This window comes from Nerophis lumbriciformis, linkage group LG34, assembly GCF_033978685.3.
Source record: "Nerophis lumbriciformis linkage group LG34, RoL_Nlum_v2.1, whole genome shotgun sequence".
In the NCBI taxonomy this organism is placed as follows: Eukaryota; Metazoa; Chordata; class Actinopteri; order Syngnathiformes; family Syngnathidae; genus Nerophis; species Nerophis lumbriciformis.
Window position 1 is genome coordinate 18267501 of NC_084581.2, and position 20199 is coordinate 18287699.

A 20199-nucleotide genomic window follows, 5' to 3' on the forward strand; every position below is an offset into this window, starting at 1 on the left:
ACGCGTCGGCCACATGAAGGATTGCACGTCAGCAGGGGGGTTCCCTCTTTACTCTCTACTTTGTGGTAATTGTCTCATAGCATATAATAAAAATATATTTTTTTAAACTGAACATAATAGAAAAACATTTCAACTTAGACACAAATTAGAAATTTGATAACCCTCTGACAAAAATGTACCATTTATAATATGACAAATCAACCTAGTATACATAATTCCTACTGGTTTTGTTAAAGTTAATAAAATATTACATCCAATATTTTTGACCCGCTATAACACATATTATATTAAACCACAGATGTCAAATTAAAGTCCCGGGGCCAGATCTGGTCTGCCTGATCATTTTATGACACCCACAATAGCCTGGAAATAATTTGTCTATAAAGTACTTTATCATTTCTTACTAAATGTCTATAGTATTTCCATTTTGACAGAGAAAATACATGTACTACATGCAATTGCATGTCTTTTGACCTTTAATGTTATCTAATAATGCAACAAATATATTATCATACATTCCAAACATTTAGAAAAAAAAATTAAATATCTGCTTGACTTGAAGTTATCCATCAAATTGTACACTTAAAAAATTACTCACTGGCCAAAATATTACCGTAACAAAAACAGTGGTACTGTTTTTCCACTTAAAATAATATGTTGTAAAAACCACAAGAGGCTTTGTGGTAAAATCCTAGCGACTGAACTGCCTGTTTTTACTGTAAAATCTACAGATGTTTCTCACACTGTTTCTTACAATATTTAGTATTTAAATGCATAGGCAACAATATCATGAAATAAATTATACATTTATATTCACTGTTAGCAAGTACCTGAGCAGCCATAACTGCGATGTAGAGCTCTCTGAAATTGGGTTTGGCACCCCTGTATTAAACCATTTAATCGTTCAGTGCAACAAAATTAGTTTTGCATTTTGATGTATATAAAATATTCAAATTAAGTCAAAGTAGTTTTTATTGTTATTCTTTCTTTTTTAATTTTTTTTACAAAATTTGGAATGTTATTTGACACAATAGTTTTCTGTGTAAATATAGCCAACAGTAATGTGTGTGATTTAATGTTCAACAATATTTATTGTTACTCAGAATTAATGAACTCTCATTGTCAATAATAGTTGTTATTTTAAAATATATTATTGTCAATTATACAATAATCCTTGTAAGATTTACAGGCTAGATTGCAATAAATCAAAAAAATATAAACTATTTAAATAGCTTAAATACATGTATTACATTTTGTCACCACTTTTAATGCAGTTATAGCTGTGTATACCTGATGCATTTGCCTATTATTATTATAATAATAATAATAATGTGTCATATACGTGTATATTGTTTATGTGAAACAATTTATGGAAATAGTCTTGTTGCCAGGCTAAATAAAGAAGCACCATGGTGGTTGCACGGTTCAGTGCTCTCGAGCAGGGCGTCACGCTTAAAGTGAAATGGAGGCGCTCTAATTCACTCTCAGATAACATCTAATTGAAGGCTTAACCTTTTGTTGAGCATTTTTTCCTTTTTTCTTGAGAGGCCCTTTTCACTTGTTACGCAAAAAAATATCAAGGCCCCACCAAATGACTCACAGTGCACGTTTACCACTTAGCTTCCTGGCAGCTCCCTCCAGGCTATACCATCACGTTGACACTTATAGATTAGCACTAGTGGGGTAAAAAAGGAACACGGTTTGTCTGTCTAGTTAAGCTATAAAAATGCAGGGCTCCTGAAGCTAACTACCCTCTTCGCTTTAATCACCCACTTGAATAAATCATAGCCGAGAAAAGTAATCTTCATGTCATCCCTTCGCGGATTTGGGGTGAGCGTCATCAGCAATACAATGTCGAGCAAAAAGAAGGCAGTCATGTCGCATGCATGCACAATGCTATTTTCAATTGTTTAGTTATGATAAACACTCTCGCCATGCGCAAAGTGCTATCCTTATCTCCCAATTATTTAGTCCTAAGAGGGTTGTAGAAGTTCCCGTGTGCGTTTAATTCAGTCATCTCTTTGTTGCTTGGTGTTAATGTCGAAGTGAATCGAAGTATTTGTGGCACTTAGGGGCAGCAACATTACCGCCAAGTTATTGATGACGACGCAAAGCCTTGTGGCTTATTTACCAGCGAGTAAGGTATCCACCTGTTTTTCTGTCCGCCCACATCAGGTTCATGAAGGATGGGCTCCCGGACCTGTGCTCTCATCAGGGAGAGACAGCTGGCTAATCAGAGCCTGATCCATAGACCTCGAGTATCGCCAAATTTATTATTGTGGCAGGACAATGAGAGCACCTTTGCGCAATTACGGACCAAACCGATATTGGCTAGAAATTATTGCAAACAGGCATTTTTGCTAACCAAGTAAATACATGAGGAACGGCAACTTCTTCAGGGTCTAACAATGATGGAAACAAGAACTAGAAAGTGATTTGATTGATCAGATTTATTGAAATTCATACATACAAATGTTTACCCATTCATGCAACTTTTGCCTATATGTGTATGGTGATATAAAAAGACCACAAAGAAAAGGCAGAGAAGATTACTTCTACTTGAGAAGTATGCTGACTTCACACATAACGTTGATTCACACACAATTTTTTCTTAAAACTGCATAATTACACAAAATAGTGTGTGAATCAACATTATGTGTGAAGTCAGCATACTTCTCAAGTAGAAGTAATCTTCTCTGCCTTTTCTTTGTGGTCTTTTTATATCACCATACACATATAATATTTGGATGAGAACCTTCTGGCGTCAGCCTGTACACTGGGAATGGGTATTGCATGACAATGACCTAAAACATACAGCTTAAAAAGAATATGTAAGACCACTAAGTTTTAAATACAAATAACACGACTGTAAAAAAAAAAAAACCCTGCAGAACACTTCTCTTGTAACTAAACCTTGGCATGTTCCTAAATACATTTATCTTCTGTTGTGCATTTTGTTTGGTAACAATTGACATGGAGTGCAGTAGACCAATTCCAGCACAATCCAAAGCATCATTCTCCTGGCTGGTGCCTGTCTCCTCCTTGAATGCGGTGTCTGGCCTAGGAGTCTTGGCACATGCTCGCTGGCTTTCTACAGGCTTCATTAGCAGTGAGAGTAAAAACTGGAGTGTCTTGAAGGAGGTGGCCTGTTGAATGTCTTCCCACCCTCAATTTTTATCTATTTATTCATTTATTTATTTGTTTTTTTTACACTGGGACCCTTCGGCGGGCCCTCCCCCTGTTCCTTCCACCCCCACCTGAAGAGAGTGCGGCTCAGGAAGGGCCCGATAGCGAGCCAGGCTGCTCCTCTGCCGAAGGAGCCTTATCTCAGAAGTGCACACAGCTCACTGAACGCATCCTTTTCCTGGGGTTTTGGGGAGGGGAGAAGGAGATGCTGTGACATAGGTGCTTTTTCCCTCCCCAACCTTTCCACTACTCTCTCTCTCTGCTACAACCTGGCTTTGATACACAGTACATTCCTGTTTAGGGTATGCACAGGAGAAGAAACATTTAAAGTTGCATACAGATTTGAAAGTAGAAATTTTTAAACAAGTAGTGTTTAATGTGATTGCCAAATAATTTAAATTTAATGGTAAATAGATTTTACTTTTGTTGCGCTTTTCTACCTTTTAAGGTACTCAAAGCCGAGGATGGGATCTGAACCGAGGATGTCGTTGTGGCTTGTGCAGCCCTTTGAGACACTCGGGATTTAGGGCATTATGAGTCAACATTGATTGATTGAAAGCACTTTAACACTATTACCACATGTATCTACTGAAGACACAGCATCAGGAACAACTGGGGGTTCACTATCATGCCTAAGGATACTTCGACATGGTCACAGCGGGACTGAGGATCAAATCCGCAACCGTCAGGTTGGGAGACAACCTTTCTACCACCTGAGCCATGCTGCCAGAAATTATGAGAACTAATTCACTGTTTTCATGTTTTTAGGTGGGCTGTCAAGTTATTTTTTTTGTCAGATGAATCGCATTTTGGAATTTGGATTAATCATGATTAATCACAGGTGATTATTCGCTTGCGTAATTGACATTAGCTCAGGAAAAGACCCCAATATTTGTACACAAATTATATTTTATTGTCAGACTTTCATTTGAGAACGTTATTAAACGTTTTACTTGAATGCATGTCATTTATATGCATAAAATGTGGTTACTGTTTTATCCAAAGTTCTTTCAGGCTCTATTTTTGATTGGAATTTGCCAGTGAGCACATCAGTCTTCACTGTTTTTTTGTACTGACGTATGCATTGATCTGATTACTGACCGTATAGTGGTTAAGGTCAAATAACTTGTGCAGTTAAAATAAATTGCATGATTAATCTGTGTGTGAATGACTAATGCAATATTTTTAGCTATTAATCACATGAGTTACCTCGTTAATTTTGACAGCCTTTATTTTTAGGAATACAGAGATATTTGTAAAACATTTTGCCGCATTGTTGTAATGATTAAACATTTTATTTACCCTTGCAGTCTTTTAGCACTCTGTATCTGTGGCATGCAAAAGAAAAAGACTCATTTTGTTGAACCCCGTAGAAATATTTACACTGCAAACACTATATGCAGACATAGGATTTATGTGATGTGGTTCAGAGCTACTATGTTAAAAAAAACATGGAAGAGAAGAAAATAGCACATTGAAACAGTTCAAAAGAAAAAAAATCATTCAAATAAAATAAAAATAAGAGCATGAAAATAAAAAATGTACATTCGCCAAAGGGTGTAACAGTTGGCCTCTTTCATAATAATTTGGAGAGCACTCAATTTATTTTCTTTCATCTCAAGTTGCATTGTTTGCGTGTTGCTAACAGTTTTACAAGAAACTGGCGTAATAATTACATGTTAGAAAAACCAGTAGACCTGGTAAAAGGAGGAAACACAATCCCTAAACTGAGTTTCCTGGTAACATGTTGCCATCAACACCTGCCAAGCAGCTCTACGGTGCTGGCAACACTGCTGACTACATGTTTTATGATGTATCTCCATGGCCAGCGCTGCACTTTCACTTGTGTGTCGCATCTCCAGCCTTTAATGGATCTCCCCCAGGCAGTCGACAAAGACCGCATACTGAGTTCCAGCCACTTTTCCCCACTGATGGAGAGGTTTCTCAGACACTCACCTTTTCCTTTTTTGCCGCTCGTCTCCTTAGCCCCTACGGTTTCCTCTCTCTCTCTCTCTCTCTCTCTCGCTCTCTCGCTCTCTCTCGCTCTCTCTCTCAAGAGAGTAATTTCACGGGCAGTTGTAAAGTGGCCCCTAGCCATTTCCCCCAAATCCCAGTTAACACGCTGTTTGGCGCTTTCAGCTTGCTCTAAAGCCACCGTCTCCACTCTGCTCGGCCATTGTGTGAACTAACGGCCAGTATAGATTTTCTCTGAAGTTTGTAAAGTTAGTTTAATGGTGTCGGGCCATAGAAGTATCACTTTAAGCTCTGACGTGGCTCAAAGTTGTTTTAGCCTCAATCATTTTTCGACAAAATGTTTGATTTCCTTTTTGTCTCTAGTGTTGTTCACAGTTCAATACCTCAACTGTTCTCGTATCAGGATTTAGTGTTATTTATAGCACGTTATTTTTCCCATCTTGATAAATATAGCAATTTATCAAACAATGCTTATGTCCCTTTTGGAAATATATTGACTACCAGGAGCGGATTTATTGCCCCAGCTGATATAGGCTCCAGCACCCCCCGCGACCACAAAAGGGACAAGCGGTAGACAATGGATGGATGGATAATTAAAGCCCTCTGTGGCCATTTAAACCCAAGCAAAGAAACAAAATATTGTGAGAATTTATATTTTAACCTGCTGTTTTTGTGTCAGACAATATAAATGCCTTTTTACACAAAACCTACCGAAGACATATATGCAATGACTATTAATTTTGACACAACAGATCAAGAAATGTTTGTGTTGGTTGTAAAACTTAACATGTTGTGGACTGCCTACACAAGCACTGTCTCGCCTTTGTTCAGGCTCTGAAACTCCCTCTAAAGGCAGAAAATGTTTTGGTCGAAACTTTGTCCTGCCAGTTCCGTGTCAGTGCACTTTATATACAATGGTGGCACTAGTTAAGAAAGTGGAAGTAATCAAACTTCTCCAGGCATTTATAAAGGGCCTTAGTTAGGAGTCTAACGCAAAAACGTATGTAATGATAAGATGCTATTTTCGTAGTCGTACTTGTGTTCCTGTCACTCAAAGAATGTCACTCAGGTGGATTGATGGGGCTGCCTCGAGAGGAGTTATAGTGCTAATTCCAAGATAATGGTGATCAATGTAAAACAAGTAGCTAGAAAATGTGTCCCTTCTATTGTAATCTACCAGTTATTAAGCTGATATTGGAACGATCATGTAAAATATTTTTTTCCAAAAATGAGTCTTAGAAAATAAATCTTCTAATACTTGGGTCAGTACAGTTGTATAAAACTTAGTCCATGGACATTCATATAAAACAGTTTTTACAACTGTCCTTATGTCAATATGCAGACCACAATCTTTTCACCTTGGGGGAAGTCTTTTAGTTATAACAATAAATGTATATAAAGACCAGGAGGGATTTGAAGTCCCTAAGGGCCTGCTGTACATATTGTGTTAGCAGACCATCCTTTACCTTGCCGATCCTAATTCAGTGCTGAGAGTCAAAGCAGTATAATCCCCGTGTACAAGTGTAAAGGCCAAGCAGCGAGGTGACTCGACACACACAACATTTTTCAATTTATCTTTTTTAAGCCATTTCCCTCTGCCATCTCTGTGGTAATAGCCTTGGTCGGACTGCATTGTTTAGAGTGATTCTCAGGAGGAAGAAGCGTATTCTTCTTCCGGACAAATCATTATGCATTGAGTAGGCCATTAGGAAAATGGAGACATATGGGTCTAAGGTGTGGGGTGACAAATAGACGATGTTGGTCATGTTTAATGTACATTAGAAGCCCAAAGGTCTTGATTTGATTTAGGTGACCACACTTATACCTACATCATCATTTTGGCAAATGAGTGACATTGTCATGGTTTTTTTTTCACAGGTTAAGACCAGTATATCTAAAGCTTAGCCATCCACTGTCAAAATTCCTATTATGCCTTTATTCTGTTGGACTTAAAAGACTAAGTTGAGCAGAAGGACCAAATTACTTACAAGGGGAAATATGTTCAAACAATAAAATGTGTCCCTAGAGCCAGTTTATGAGCACCAAACATGAGAACAATCTTTCATCTCTCTCACTTGTTTGCTCCATTATTTTTTATAAACAAAACTCTACTTCCTCGCGTACATAATCATGCCATTTGGGAAGGGAATCGAAAACCGGTTTTTAGAACCGGTTCCCAGTGTTTCAATTTCTGAGAATCATTTGACAGGTTTGTTAGCGTTTTTCGTATCCATTCGTATAGGCGCAATGACATCACCACACATGCCGCCGATTGGCGGCACAAAAGCTGGAGTTATTCAAGAGAAAGCATGAAAACAGTGCAACTTGCAAGGTGAATATTTAGGGAGAAACAACTACCAGAAATATTAACACACACAGCATGTGATAACATTAAATGAATGGCGCGATTTCGATAGTTATGTTGTTGTTACAACATAACAACAACAATGTTAATTCATTCATTAACAATGGTAACTAAACTTAGCCAAATCGCTATAATTAGCTGACCACACATGTGTGGGGGAGCAGGGTTGGGGTGGGGTCGGGGTTTGGTGGTAGCAGGGGTGTATAATGTCGCCCGGAAGAGTCAGGGCTGCATGGGATTCTGGGTATTTGTTCTGTTGTGTTTATGTTGTGTTAAGGTGCAGATGTTCTCTCGAAATGTGTTTGTCATTCTGGTTTGGTTTTGGTTCAAAGTGTGGCGCATATAAGTAAGAGTGTTAAAGTTGTTTTATATGGCCACCGTCAGTGTAACCTGTGTGGCTGTTGACCAAGTATGCGTTGCTGTCACTTACGTGTGCAAATAGAAGATGCATACAATAAAATGATGGGCTGGCACGCTGTTTATACAGATTGTAGAGGGCGCTAAATGCTGTACCATCATGGCACGCCCTTATTATTATTGTTGGGGTAATAATCGGAGAATATTAATCCCGGGAGTTTTCTGCGAGAGGCACCGAAATCCGGAAGTCTCCCGGGAAAATCGGGAGGGTCGACAACTATGCAGCTGAGCTCAACAGAGTGATCAAAGAGCCGCATGCGGCTCCGGAGCCGCGGGTTGCCGACCCCTGTCCTAGATTATGTCAGGCTATGTTTAATAAATGCAATTGTAAATTGTTTTTGAGTGCAATACAAAAAGGCCAATGTGTTTAATGCCTTTTAATTTTAGTTTCAATCTTCTAAAATTGTTCTTTGAGTGCAATAAAAATCTAAAGATTTTTTGTTAAAATTAAGCGAATCTTTTGTGGTCCCCTTTATTTTGAAAAGTATCTGTAAACATTTTGGTACCAAAATTTTGCTATCGGGACAACCCTATAGTACAAACCCCGTTTCCATATGAGTTGGGAAATTGTGTTAGATGTAAATATAAACGGAATACAATGATTTGCAAATCCTTTTCAACCCATATTAAATTGAATGCACTACAAAGACAAGATATTTGATGTTCAAACTCAAACTTTATTTTTTTTTTTGCAAATAATAATTAACTTAGAATTTCATGGCTGCAACACATGCCAAAGTAGTTGGGAAAGGGCATGTTCACCACTGTGTTACATCACCTTTTCTTTTAACAACACTCAATAAACGATTGGGAACTGAGGAAACTAATTGTTGAAGCTTTGAAAGTGGAATTCTTTCCCTTTCTTGTTTTATGTAGAGCTTCAGTCGTTCAACAGTCCGGGGTCTCCGCTGTCGTATTTTACGCTTCATAATGCGCCACACATTTTCGATGGGAGACAGGTCTGGACTGCAGGCGAGCCAGGAAAGTACCCGCAATCTTTTTTTGCGAAGCCACGCTGTTGTAACACGTGCTGAATGTGGCTTGGCATTGTCTTGCTGAAATAAGCAGGGGCGTCCATGAAAAAGACGGCGCTTAGATGGTAGCATATGTTGTTCCAAAACCTGTATGTACCTTTCAGCATTAATGGTGCCTTCACAGATGTGTAAGTTACCCATGCCTTGGGCACTAATGCACCCCCATACCATCACAAATGCTGGCTTTTGAACTTTGCGTCGATAACAGTCTGGATGGTTCGCTTCCCCTTTGGTCCGGATGACACGATGTCGAATATTTCCAAAAACAATTTGAAATGTGGACTCGTCAGACCACAGAACACTTTTCCACTTTGCATGAGTCCATCTTAGATGATCTCAGGCCCAGAGAAGCCGGCGGCGTTTCAGGATGTTGTTGATAAATGGCTTTTGCTTTGCATAGTAGAGCTTTAACTTGCACTTACAGATGTAGCGACGAACTGTATTTAGTGACAGTGGTTTTCTGAAGTGTTCCTGAGCCCATGTGGTGATATCCTTTAGAGATTGATGTCGGTTTTTGATACAGTGCCGTCTGAGGGATCGAAGGTCAGGGTCATTCAATGTTGGTTTCCGGCCATGCCGTTTACGTGGAGTGATTTCTCCAGATTCTCTGAACCTTTTGATGATATTATGGACCGTAGATGTTGAAATCCCTAAATTTTTTGTAATTGTACTTTGAGAAACGTTTTTCTTAAACTGTTTGACTATTTGCTCACGCAGTTGTGGACAAAGGAGTGTACCTCGCCCCATCCTTTCTTGTGAAAGACTGAGTATTTTTCGGGAAGCTGTTTTTATACCCAATCATGGCACCCACCTGTTCCCAATTAGCCTGCACACCTGTGGGATGTTCCAAATAAGTGTTTGATGAGCATTCCTCAACTTTATCAGTATTTATTGCCACCTTTCCCAACTTCTTTGTCACGTGTTGCTGGCATCAAATTCTAAAGTTAATGATTATTTGCAAAAAAAAAAAAAAACGTTTATCAGTTTGAACATCAAATATGTTGTCTTTGTAGCATATTCAACTGAATATGGGTTTAAAATGATTTGCAAATCATTGTATTCCGTTTATATTTACATCTAACACAATTTCCCAACTCATATGGAAACGGGGTTTGTATATGGCATATATTGTTAGACAAGTGCAGAGTTACAGTATACAGTATATATTTTCTGAGAGCCTGTGTCCCTTGCAGTGTACATTTGTTTTGCATAACAGAGCAATTTTCTTTTACACATTTTAGAATTTGGCTAAAAATAAATGTCCACTGCAAAAGATGCTGGGTTTCAAAGGAGTATTTAAAAAGTGCACAATAGCATTTCTTGAAGACTCACAAACATTTAAAGTAGACCACCCGGAAGATCTTCCAATGCATTTGACCCTTGAGACATTTCATTTAAAAACATAAAACCCGGAAATGATATGTGCTTGTGAGAAAAGTAGTCGGATGTTACAAATGGTTTATTTTGGAACTTTCATTTGTTTGTAGTTGCAAAAACAAGTATGACAGTTTTGGGATGTATTGCATAACCATTGTGAACATTGTAATCCTAGATGAAAGGCATGCTAAGGTTTTACAATTTGGTCACCTTTTTTTTAATAGCTATCTGTCGGTTCATTTTGGGTTTAGTCACATAGCTAACGTGCTTCATGCTAGTGTTCGTAACTGTCTCACTGGTGTAAAAAGTTAAAGGGCCTGTTTGCAGTGGTTAGGCGGCTGCCCAGAAGGTGCTCACATTTGAACAAACTGCAAGCAGTTAACTCCCGCTTCCTGGTCCGACCATATAAGCTGCACCACACTTTGAGGCTGAAATATGCTCTTGTGTCACATAGCCTGCGTTCCCTCTAGCGGTGTACTGATTCGTTTAAAGCGCTTCGTGGAGGGTATTGTGTGTGAGTTGCAATTCCATTCCAAAACACTAAGGGGCAGTGTCTCCAGAGGGAGCAACTACATTGATTGATTGAAACTTTTATTAGTAGATTGCACAGTTCAGTACATATTCCATACAATTGACCACTAAATGGTACCACCCGAATAAGTTTTTCAACTTGTTTAAGTCGGGGTTCACGTTAATCAATTCATGGTAGGTGTTGACTAGATATTTACCTTGTTGTCAAGTAGTGATCAATGACAACCACAACGTCAAGATTGTTGTTGGCACTTGAATTAATCATTCAGAAACTTCAGCTTACTGTTACGATACATTTTGCTTATAAATTGTTAGTGAAGTATAAATGTGCAACTCCTAAAAGAATTGCGGCACAAGACGGGCTATTTTGCAACGCTATATAAAGCCGTCCAGGATGTGGCACACCAGAGCTGTGTGCTGTAATTGTAAATAAACAATATTGTTAAAGAACAATTTGAATTGATATTTAAATCAAGCATCATTCACATGACACACTCAGTGATTATTTTTAGAGTGCACCGATGTATTATGTACACAATAAATGGAGCCAAAAGTTTGCATACAAGTATACAACTTGTTAAATCAAATTTGTTTCGTTCTCAAAGATCTTCATGACTTGTGTATTTACACATGTGACGAGAATACATATTTGTGCAAGATAGCCGGGATTGACCGCTTGATTGCCAGGAACCTTATTCGGAGCGAACTGCAATTTTTACAAAGTTTAACTTGTAATTGTGACAAACATAGACATGTATTTGTTAAATATTTGTTCTTGAACCACTTTTAGGAACATATGTTAGTTAGCCTTTGGTGATTCTTATATTTTTTTATAAACATTTTTTTTTATTTTGAGCCAGTGGGCTTCTGCGCCTTTAAATCCTGTATCAAATGAACAAACCAAAAACACCCAGTTGCATTGATAATGTCTTCAAAGTAACCCTTTAGCACTGATTGTTGCATCAACGTGATCTTCTCTGCTTTTAATCTTCCTGGGTAATATTTGCAGGATGATGGACGTTCACCTAAAAGCTATTATGTGTCATTAACTAAAACTACTGCATTATCTTCTAGAGCAACAACGCCGAAAGTCAGACTCCAGCTTCTTCTTGTGAACTTGACAACACCACCACCAGCACCCTGACCATGAAGGAGTACTTTGCGAAGAGAATGGCCCAGTTGAAATTGGCCCGTAACCAGGCCGCTGCCTCCTCTTCAGTAGAGGACCAAACATGGGTGGCTTCTTCTGCATCCAGCAAAAAGCCCAAAAAGAAGAAGAAGAAGAAAAAGGTTGCAGAGGAGGTGGATATAAGTCGCAATGCACCCGTTGCAGAAGAAGCTAGTGAGGACAAGCAGCCTTCGAAGCATAAGAAGAGAAAGAGGAAAAATGAGGAGCTGGAAGGGGTTTTGAATAAAAACTCAAGCTCGGCTGTAGAGCAGGACTGTGAAGAGGAGAGACCTTCACCCAAGAAGAGGCATAAAAAAACCAAAAAGTTAGGCGCAATGCTGGATGGACTTGCCCAGAATGTGTCTAAATGTAGCGAGGTGGTGGAAGTATTGGAGAAGAAATCGAAAAAGCCCAAAGAAAAGAAACAAGATTTCTGAGAAGTCGATCCCATTTTGGACAAGGAGATGAGCATCAATGTGAGGAGCTCATCAGATTTTTACAAGGTATCTTTAATTGTCCTCTAGAATCACCATGACAGGTTAAGCCACAATTTTTGAGGCAACATTTTTGACAAAACATTGTGGGGGGAAAAACATACTAGCATTTCACAACAGCCCATTCAGCAACATTCCTTGCTGTCACATTAACCACCAAACATACATTTCTTGGCCTCAGATGATTTTTAATAGATCCATTCCAATGAATTGAACAAAACATTATAATCCACATTTTAAATCATTTTGACTATGTATGTATAAAGGATTTTTCTTGCATTACACTATGAATAGAAATTCCAATGTTTTTCAAAACAGTATTTCTTATGAATCTACATTATGACTGAGGTGTTTGTTGAAAGGATCTCATGCTATTCGCAAAACATGACATGTATGAGCTGTACAAAATGAACCCAACCCAAAATAAATTTAAATAACAGCTGATTTGTATTTCATTTTTCTTACATTTTATACAGGAAACACCCCCAGCAGGTGTGTCAGTCACAGCTTCCTTGTGCTATGGCTAACCTTGTATATAGATTAGTGCATGCTTGATGTTGCACTTTTTGGAGGTCTGTTGAGTACACTGGAGTGTTTCCATTGTATATTTAACTATCAACGTGCCCATCTGATGCAACCACCGTGGACGTGATGATTCATTCTATCCAAAGAAAGAACTTGATCAGCTTATCTTTTATGGTATCAAGGAACCACCAACCAAGACATTTTTCCATTCCTTATCTTGAGCAGCTAACCATTTGAAATGCAGGTAGAAAACACAGCTGTTTAAAATTTCCGAGAGATTTCCCATCAAGAAACTTGCAGGCTTCAACTTCAACTAATTTGTTCTTTGAAAAATGTCTTGCGTCGATGTTTGTGTACATTTTGTGTTGAGCTATTAAAAAGCATAAATTAAACAATCTGTCCAGTCCCATATTGGGTGTACATTTTAATAAGGTTCCCTTATTGGAGATAAGATATTTAGTCTTGGTTAAATATAAGTAAACTATGGACAAAATGTGATTAATCGTGATTAAATATTTTAATGGTCTAACCAAAAACACAAAATGTAGCACAAACAACTATAGTAATTTTAAGTAATGTAATATAATTGTGCAACATTTACCTTGGAGAGTGAACTCTTACTGTATTTCCTGCGCAAGCTGCTTCTCAGTCAAACATGTAATCTGCAGATTCGCAATATTTTCTTGGATAAATGTCTGCTGTTTGAAAGATTATTTCAACATTCTTAAGAAAAAATATAGCGATAGTTTGTTTAATTTTCAGCTGTCATGAGAAAATTACACATTGTGCTTAAATATTATTTTCCACTGACTTATGACAGTTCTTAACGTATGTTCTCCAATATTTTTCATGGGACGAAAAAACGATTTTTCATTTTCAACAGTTTTTAGTTTTGTCTTTTGTTTTGTCCCGTTTCCAACAAATTTGTCATGGTAAAAATACCTCATGGCAACTTCTCATAGCACCTCCAGTAATTTCCTAGCATGAAACACAAACAACTTTGTCTTGTGTTCTGTCTTTTTTCACGACTGAACCAAACTTACTTTTTACTGATTTTTCATGACAAAAACAAACGTTTTTCCATTTTCACAGAAGAAGAAATACACGGTTCAGTTTCTTCTAATTTTCAACCAGTTTATTTTGTTTCGTCCAACAATATTCTCAAAGTAAAAATGTCTTATAATTTCTCATTTTTAAGTAATTACCCAACATGAAACATAAACACACTTATAAACTTCGTCTTACTTTCTGCCTAAACCAAACTCACTCTAAATGGATTTCTTTTGAGAAAAAAATTATAGGGCTCAAATTTTTGTCTCAATTTTTAAATATTTTTTCATGAAAATAAATACATGCACTGTTCAGCTTTTTCTCATTTTCAACACATTTTTTTTGTAAGAAAACAACTTTTTTATATATATATAATTTTCTTATGACAAAATGAAAATATGCAGCTTATCTTTGACACTAATTTCTCACGATAAATATAAAATATTCTGCTTTTTTCACAGGAAAATGTTCATGACATTAACCCTTCTACAAGTTTCTCAATAGTTGTGGAATTTTACCCTGGCCAAAATTATGGTATGACCACAAAAGGAAGATGTTCATTCAGTTTAATTTTGTAGAAAAAAGCAGACAACTAACATGACACAAAACTGTAAGTAATTTCAAATAACTTTCTGGCTTTAAGAAACACTAAAAGATATCAAGATAATAAATGGTTGTTGTCAGTCAACGGTGACCAAAATAAGAAATCACTGAAGAAGAAATGATGGAATAATGGAAAACAACACTACTAGTGCTTTGTGGCACCACCTCTGGCTTTTATAGCAGCTTGCAGTCCATGATGCTGGTGACAAACTGTACTCTTCATCAATTTTGCTCACATTTCCATGATTGCTGTTGTCTTGTCAAGGACCATTTTTTTCAATCTCCACCACAGTTTGTCAAACGGATTGAGATCCGGACTATTTGCAGGCCATGACATTGACCTTATGTGTTTTTCTTAAAGCAAAGTATTTACGTTTTGTTTTCCTATGGCAAGATGCATTATCATCTTGAAAAATGATATCATCCTCAAACATCCTTTTCATTCATGGAATAAGAACAGTGTTTGTGCATACAGTATATTGAAGATGTGATGACAGCCATCTTCCCAGTGTCATTAGCTGGCATACAGCACCATATCATCAATGACTGGAAATGTGCGTGTTTTCTTAAGGCAATCGTCTTCATAAATTTCATTTGAATGACACCACTGGTTTAGATGTTAATGGCAGCTACTGTTTAGCAGTCATTTGCTTTGCTGTGCATTTTCTGTTTTCAAGACATACTGCTTGAAGTTTTCTGTCTTGATGCTTTGATATTTTTCCTTGGTCTACAAGTATTTGTGTCTTTTACAATCCTCCCATGTTGTTTGTCCTTGGTCCAGATTTTAGACACAGCTGACTTTGAACAATCAACATCTTTTGGAACATTGCATCAGGATTTACCTTCTTGAAGAAGTTTAATAATACTCTTCTTTGTTTCCAATGACATATCTTGTATTGGAGCCATGATTCATGTCAATCCACCTGGTGCAACAGCACTCCAAGGCGTGAACACTTTTTTTAACTGCAGAGTAATGAACATACAGTCGTGGTCAAAACTTTACATAAACTTGTGAAGGACATAATGTCATGGCGATCTTGAGTTTCCAATAATTTCTGTTCCAATAATTCCACAGAACTTTCCTCCACAAGGTCTTATCTTTGTCCATGTGGTGTCAGATGAAACAAAAATTGAGCTGTTAGGCCACAATACCCAGCAATATGTTTGGAGGAGAAAAGGTGAGACATTTAATCCCAGGAACACCACGCCCACCGTCAAGCATGGTGGTGGTAGTATTATGCTCTGGGCCTGTTTTGATACCAATGGAACTGCTGATTTACAGAGCGTAAATGGGACAATGAAAAATGAGGATTACCTCCAAATTCTTCAGGACAACCTAAAATCATCAGCCCGGAGGTTGGGTCTTGGGCGCAGTTCCGGCTTCCTCCCACCTCCAAAGACATGCACCTGGGGATAGGTTAATTGGCAACACTAAATTGGCCCTAGTGTGTGAATGTTGTCTGTCTATCTGTGTTGGCCCTGTGATGAGGTGGCGACTTGTCTAGGGTGTACCCCGCCTACCGCCCGAATGCAGCTGAACGGGACAAGCGGTAGAAAATGGATGGATGGATGGGTGTTCCAACAGGACAATGAACCCAATCACACATCAAAAGTGGTAAAGGAATGGCTAAATCAGGCTAGAATTAAGGTTTTGGAATGGCCTTCCCAAAGTCCTGACTTAAATGTGTGGACAATGCTGAAGAAACAAGTCCATGTCAGAAAACCAACAAATTTAGCTGAACTGCACCAATTTTGTCAAGAGGAGTGGTCAAACATTCAACCAGAATCTTGTGGATGGCTACCAAAAGCGCCTTATTGCAGTGAAACTTGCCAAGGGACATGTAACCAAATATTAACATTGCTGTATGTATACTATAGACCCAGCAGATTTAGTCATATTTTCAGTAGACCCATAATAAATTCATAAAAGAATCAAACTTCATGAATGTTTTTTGTGACCCGGGAATCAGTTTTGGTGATTTAACCCCCAATTCCAACCCTTGATGCTGAGTGCCAAGCAGGGAGGTAACGGGTCCCATTTTTATAGTCTTTGGTATGACTCGGCTGGGGTTTGAACTCACAACCTACCGATCTCATGGCGGACACTCTAACCACTAGGCCTTGATCAAAAGATTAAACTGTTATACTGACTACCACAATTTATGTTCTTGATTTCGTTTGGTGAAAGTGAAAGTTACCATTTTGAATTATTATTTATCTGGGTTTTTTTTCCTACAAAGTAAGACAATTAAATGAACATCCTCCAAGTCTGGTCATTCCATCATTTTGGCCACGGGTTCCAAATTCTCAGGACTTCTCATTTTCCAGTCCTTTCCCAACATGAAACAAACAAACCACTCAACTTGTTTTTTATCTAATCTTCTGCCTTTTTCTCACAACCAAACCAAACTCTCACTTTCTACTAAATTGATGATTGTTGAGTAACTTCCTGCCTGGATAATGGTACGACCTGCCCATTCATGCTGCTCAAGTAGTTTTTGTGTTTAGCTGACGGCCCCACAATGCCGGTAAATAAATGACCAGCAAACCCATGTTTTTATTGTCATTTGCCACAACATGCCTATTAATTATTGTACTGTATTGTAGTTCAAGGGTCCCGCATGCCCCAAGTTGCATAATCAAATGGATTTAAATAGGGAATTAAGAGAGCTTCAAACCTCTATAGTCCGTGTAGTAAGTACTGTTTATGTTGTCGTTCACATTGACCATATGTCGTAACAGCTGGTTGGTGGAGTCAACCACCAGCCCACACACACATATTCTTGTATTTGTTACCTTCTTGAGACCTCCGAAAAATGCCTACCTCTTTAGGACCACCCTTTCTAGATATATAAAGATTTGTATTTACAACATTAATAATATATACATACAATGCAAATATAAAAACGCTTGTTGTGAAAAATGAGTTGGAATTTCACAAGAAAAAGGTCACAATTTCACAAGTAAAACATGGAATTTTGGCAGTTTTACGATGAAAGGCGTTATTTTACCTAATGCAAGTCAAAATTTTACAAGAAAAACTGAACATTTGTACAATGTTATGATAAAAGTTGGAATTTTACTCAAAAACAGTCGCAATTTTACAAGAAAAGCTTAAAATGTTGGCAACTTTATGAAAAGAGTCGTAATTTTACTCAACAAAAGTCACAATTTTATAAGAAAACTTTAAAATGCTGGCAATATTACAATAATCAGAATTGTATTCGGCAAAATTATGACAAAAGTCACAATGTGACAAAAGTCATAATTTTACTCAAAAAAATTCACTATTTTACAAGAACAACAAAAAATTGGCAATACAAAAAAAGTCAGAATTTTAGATGACAAATGATAGTTTGCATTAAAAATGTATAATTTTACGAGAAAAAGACTGCTTTTAGTTCAATCAATCAATCAATGTTTATTTATATAGCCCTAAATCACAAGTGTCTCAAAGGGCTGCACAAGCTACGACGACATCCTCGGTTCAGAGCCCACAAAAGGGCAAGGAAAAACTCACGACCCAGTGGGATGTCAATGTGAATGACTATGAGAAACCTTGGAGAGGACCCCACTGTGACACCCCCCCAGGGGAGACCGGATGCAATGGACGTCGAGTGGGTCTGACATAATATTGTGAAAGTCCAGTCCATAGTGGATCTAACATAATAGTGAGAGTCCAGTCCATAGTGGAGCCAGCAGGAGACCATCCCGAGCGGAGACGGGTCAGCAGTGCAGAGATGTCCCCAACCGATGCACAGGCGAGCGGTCCACCCCGGGTCCCGACTCTGGGATTTTTTTTTTTTTGTAATCGGTTTTTAATCTTCATTATTTACTTCAAGGTATTACAGTATGTCTCTATATACATATTTATTATTATTTTTAATTCATTTTGGTCAAAGGGGGCACATTTAAATTTCTTACACAAACTAGTTATTTCATATGTTGACCAGAGTGGGAGCACTTTTAAAACCGACACACAGTCAATTTGAAAAATCCCTCCTTTTTATTTTTAGATAGATTACACCACCAGGGGTGCAAATTCTCTATTAGATGCAATGGTTTTCCTTATTGGGACCATGATTTATGTCCTAACTTGTTCACCCGTCCTCATATGGAAGGTACTTTTCCTTGTTGATGTCTCAAGAAGGGTAGAAATACAAGTACCACACACACGATTGTGACTCTTACCCTCACATACACTTCCAGTGCAAATCAGTGTGTTAAGAGGATAGTATTGCTGATGCACAATCTGTGTCTTCAGGTGTCGCATCCTCTTCCTGTGTGTGTGTGTGTGTACATAGTGCAAGATTTTGGAAATGTGTGTGTGGGGGAGTTTTCTGTGCATTTGTAAGGTCAGAGGTCACTGATGTTAAATGATAGATGCCAAAGTCTTCATACATGCGCTTTATGCACCCTGTTTTGTCCAAAGAATGTCTGGTTAACATGACAAATTTGGATAATTTGTCTATAAGCCTCACCCCTACTGGGTGCATCTCAAAACTTGTGTTCATGGAGTGTAGTTTTAAACCCCACAAACAGGATGAATCATGAAAGTGTGCGGGTGCGTGTGAGCGAGAGCGACTCCACGGCTTCAGCGCAAGAGTATCCTGTCAACAGGAACTCCCAGATTTGATAAGCACTGACTTGTAGCCACAGAAGGAAACTGATTGGTTGCTATAGCGGGAGCATTTGTGTGCATGCCTGCGTGTTAATTATCATGCTTGCCACCATCTTTATTACTTAACTGTACATGTTTTAAATCGTGGTCATATAGGTGTACAAATAGGTTACCCACAATTCATATTATTTGGTGTGGAAACAGTGAAACAAGTGTTAACAAGCCTGCTCAGTGGCCTTGTGGTTCGAGTGTCCGTTCAAAGACTATAAAAATGGAAGCCATTTCCTCCCTGCTTGGCACTCAGCATCAAGGGTTGGAATTGGGGGTTAAATCACCAAAATGATTCCCGGGCGCGGCCATCGCTGCTGCTCACTGCTCCCCTCACCTCCCAGGGGGTGGAACAAGGGGATGGGTCAAATGCAGAGAGTAATTTCACCACAGCTAGTGTGTGTGTGACTATCAGTGGTACTTTAACTTTAACTCTAACAAAAATAATTTGAACGCTAATTCCAGATTATTCTGGTTAAATTAGAAATGATCTGAGAGATCAATATTTGCGCCTTCTTGACCAAAGATGTACAAATGTCCATTAAAACAGTACATAAGGAACATCCCAAATACAATCATATACATTTTCTGGTAGTGTAAGACAAGTATAATCTTCTAAACGCGATTTGATCTTCTAGAAAAAAAGAAATAATTCCAAACATTTTCATAAAACCTGTCGAAAAAATAAAGCATTTACCAAAATAAAACACTAAAATTCCTTTTTTTTTTTTCTTTTTTTTTTTTTTAATTCTATAGACAAAGGATTGTTTAATAGAGTAAATGTTGAACTGATTCCTGAAATGTTC

General features: G+C 38.0%; 1 protein-coding gene across 1 annotated transcript in view; it reads left to right on the forward strand.

Annotated features, from left to right (window-relative positions):
- Positions 1-12985, forward strand: part of pinx1 (PIN2 (TERF1) interacting telomerase inhibitor 1) — a 53148-nt gene extending 40163 nt beyond the window's left edge. The window contains exon 7 of the mRNA XM_061929255.2: positions 11959-12985. Within this exon, the coding sequence (XP_061785239.2) occupies positions 11959-12489 (531 nt within the window). The 3' untranslated portion in view covers positions 12490-12985. The remainder of the gene's footprint in view (positions 1-11958) is intronic.
- Positions 12986-20199: the final 7214 nt, after the last annotated feature.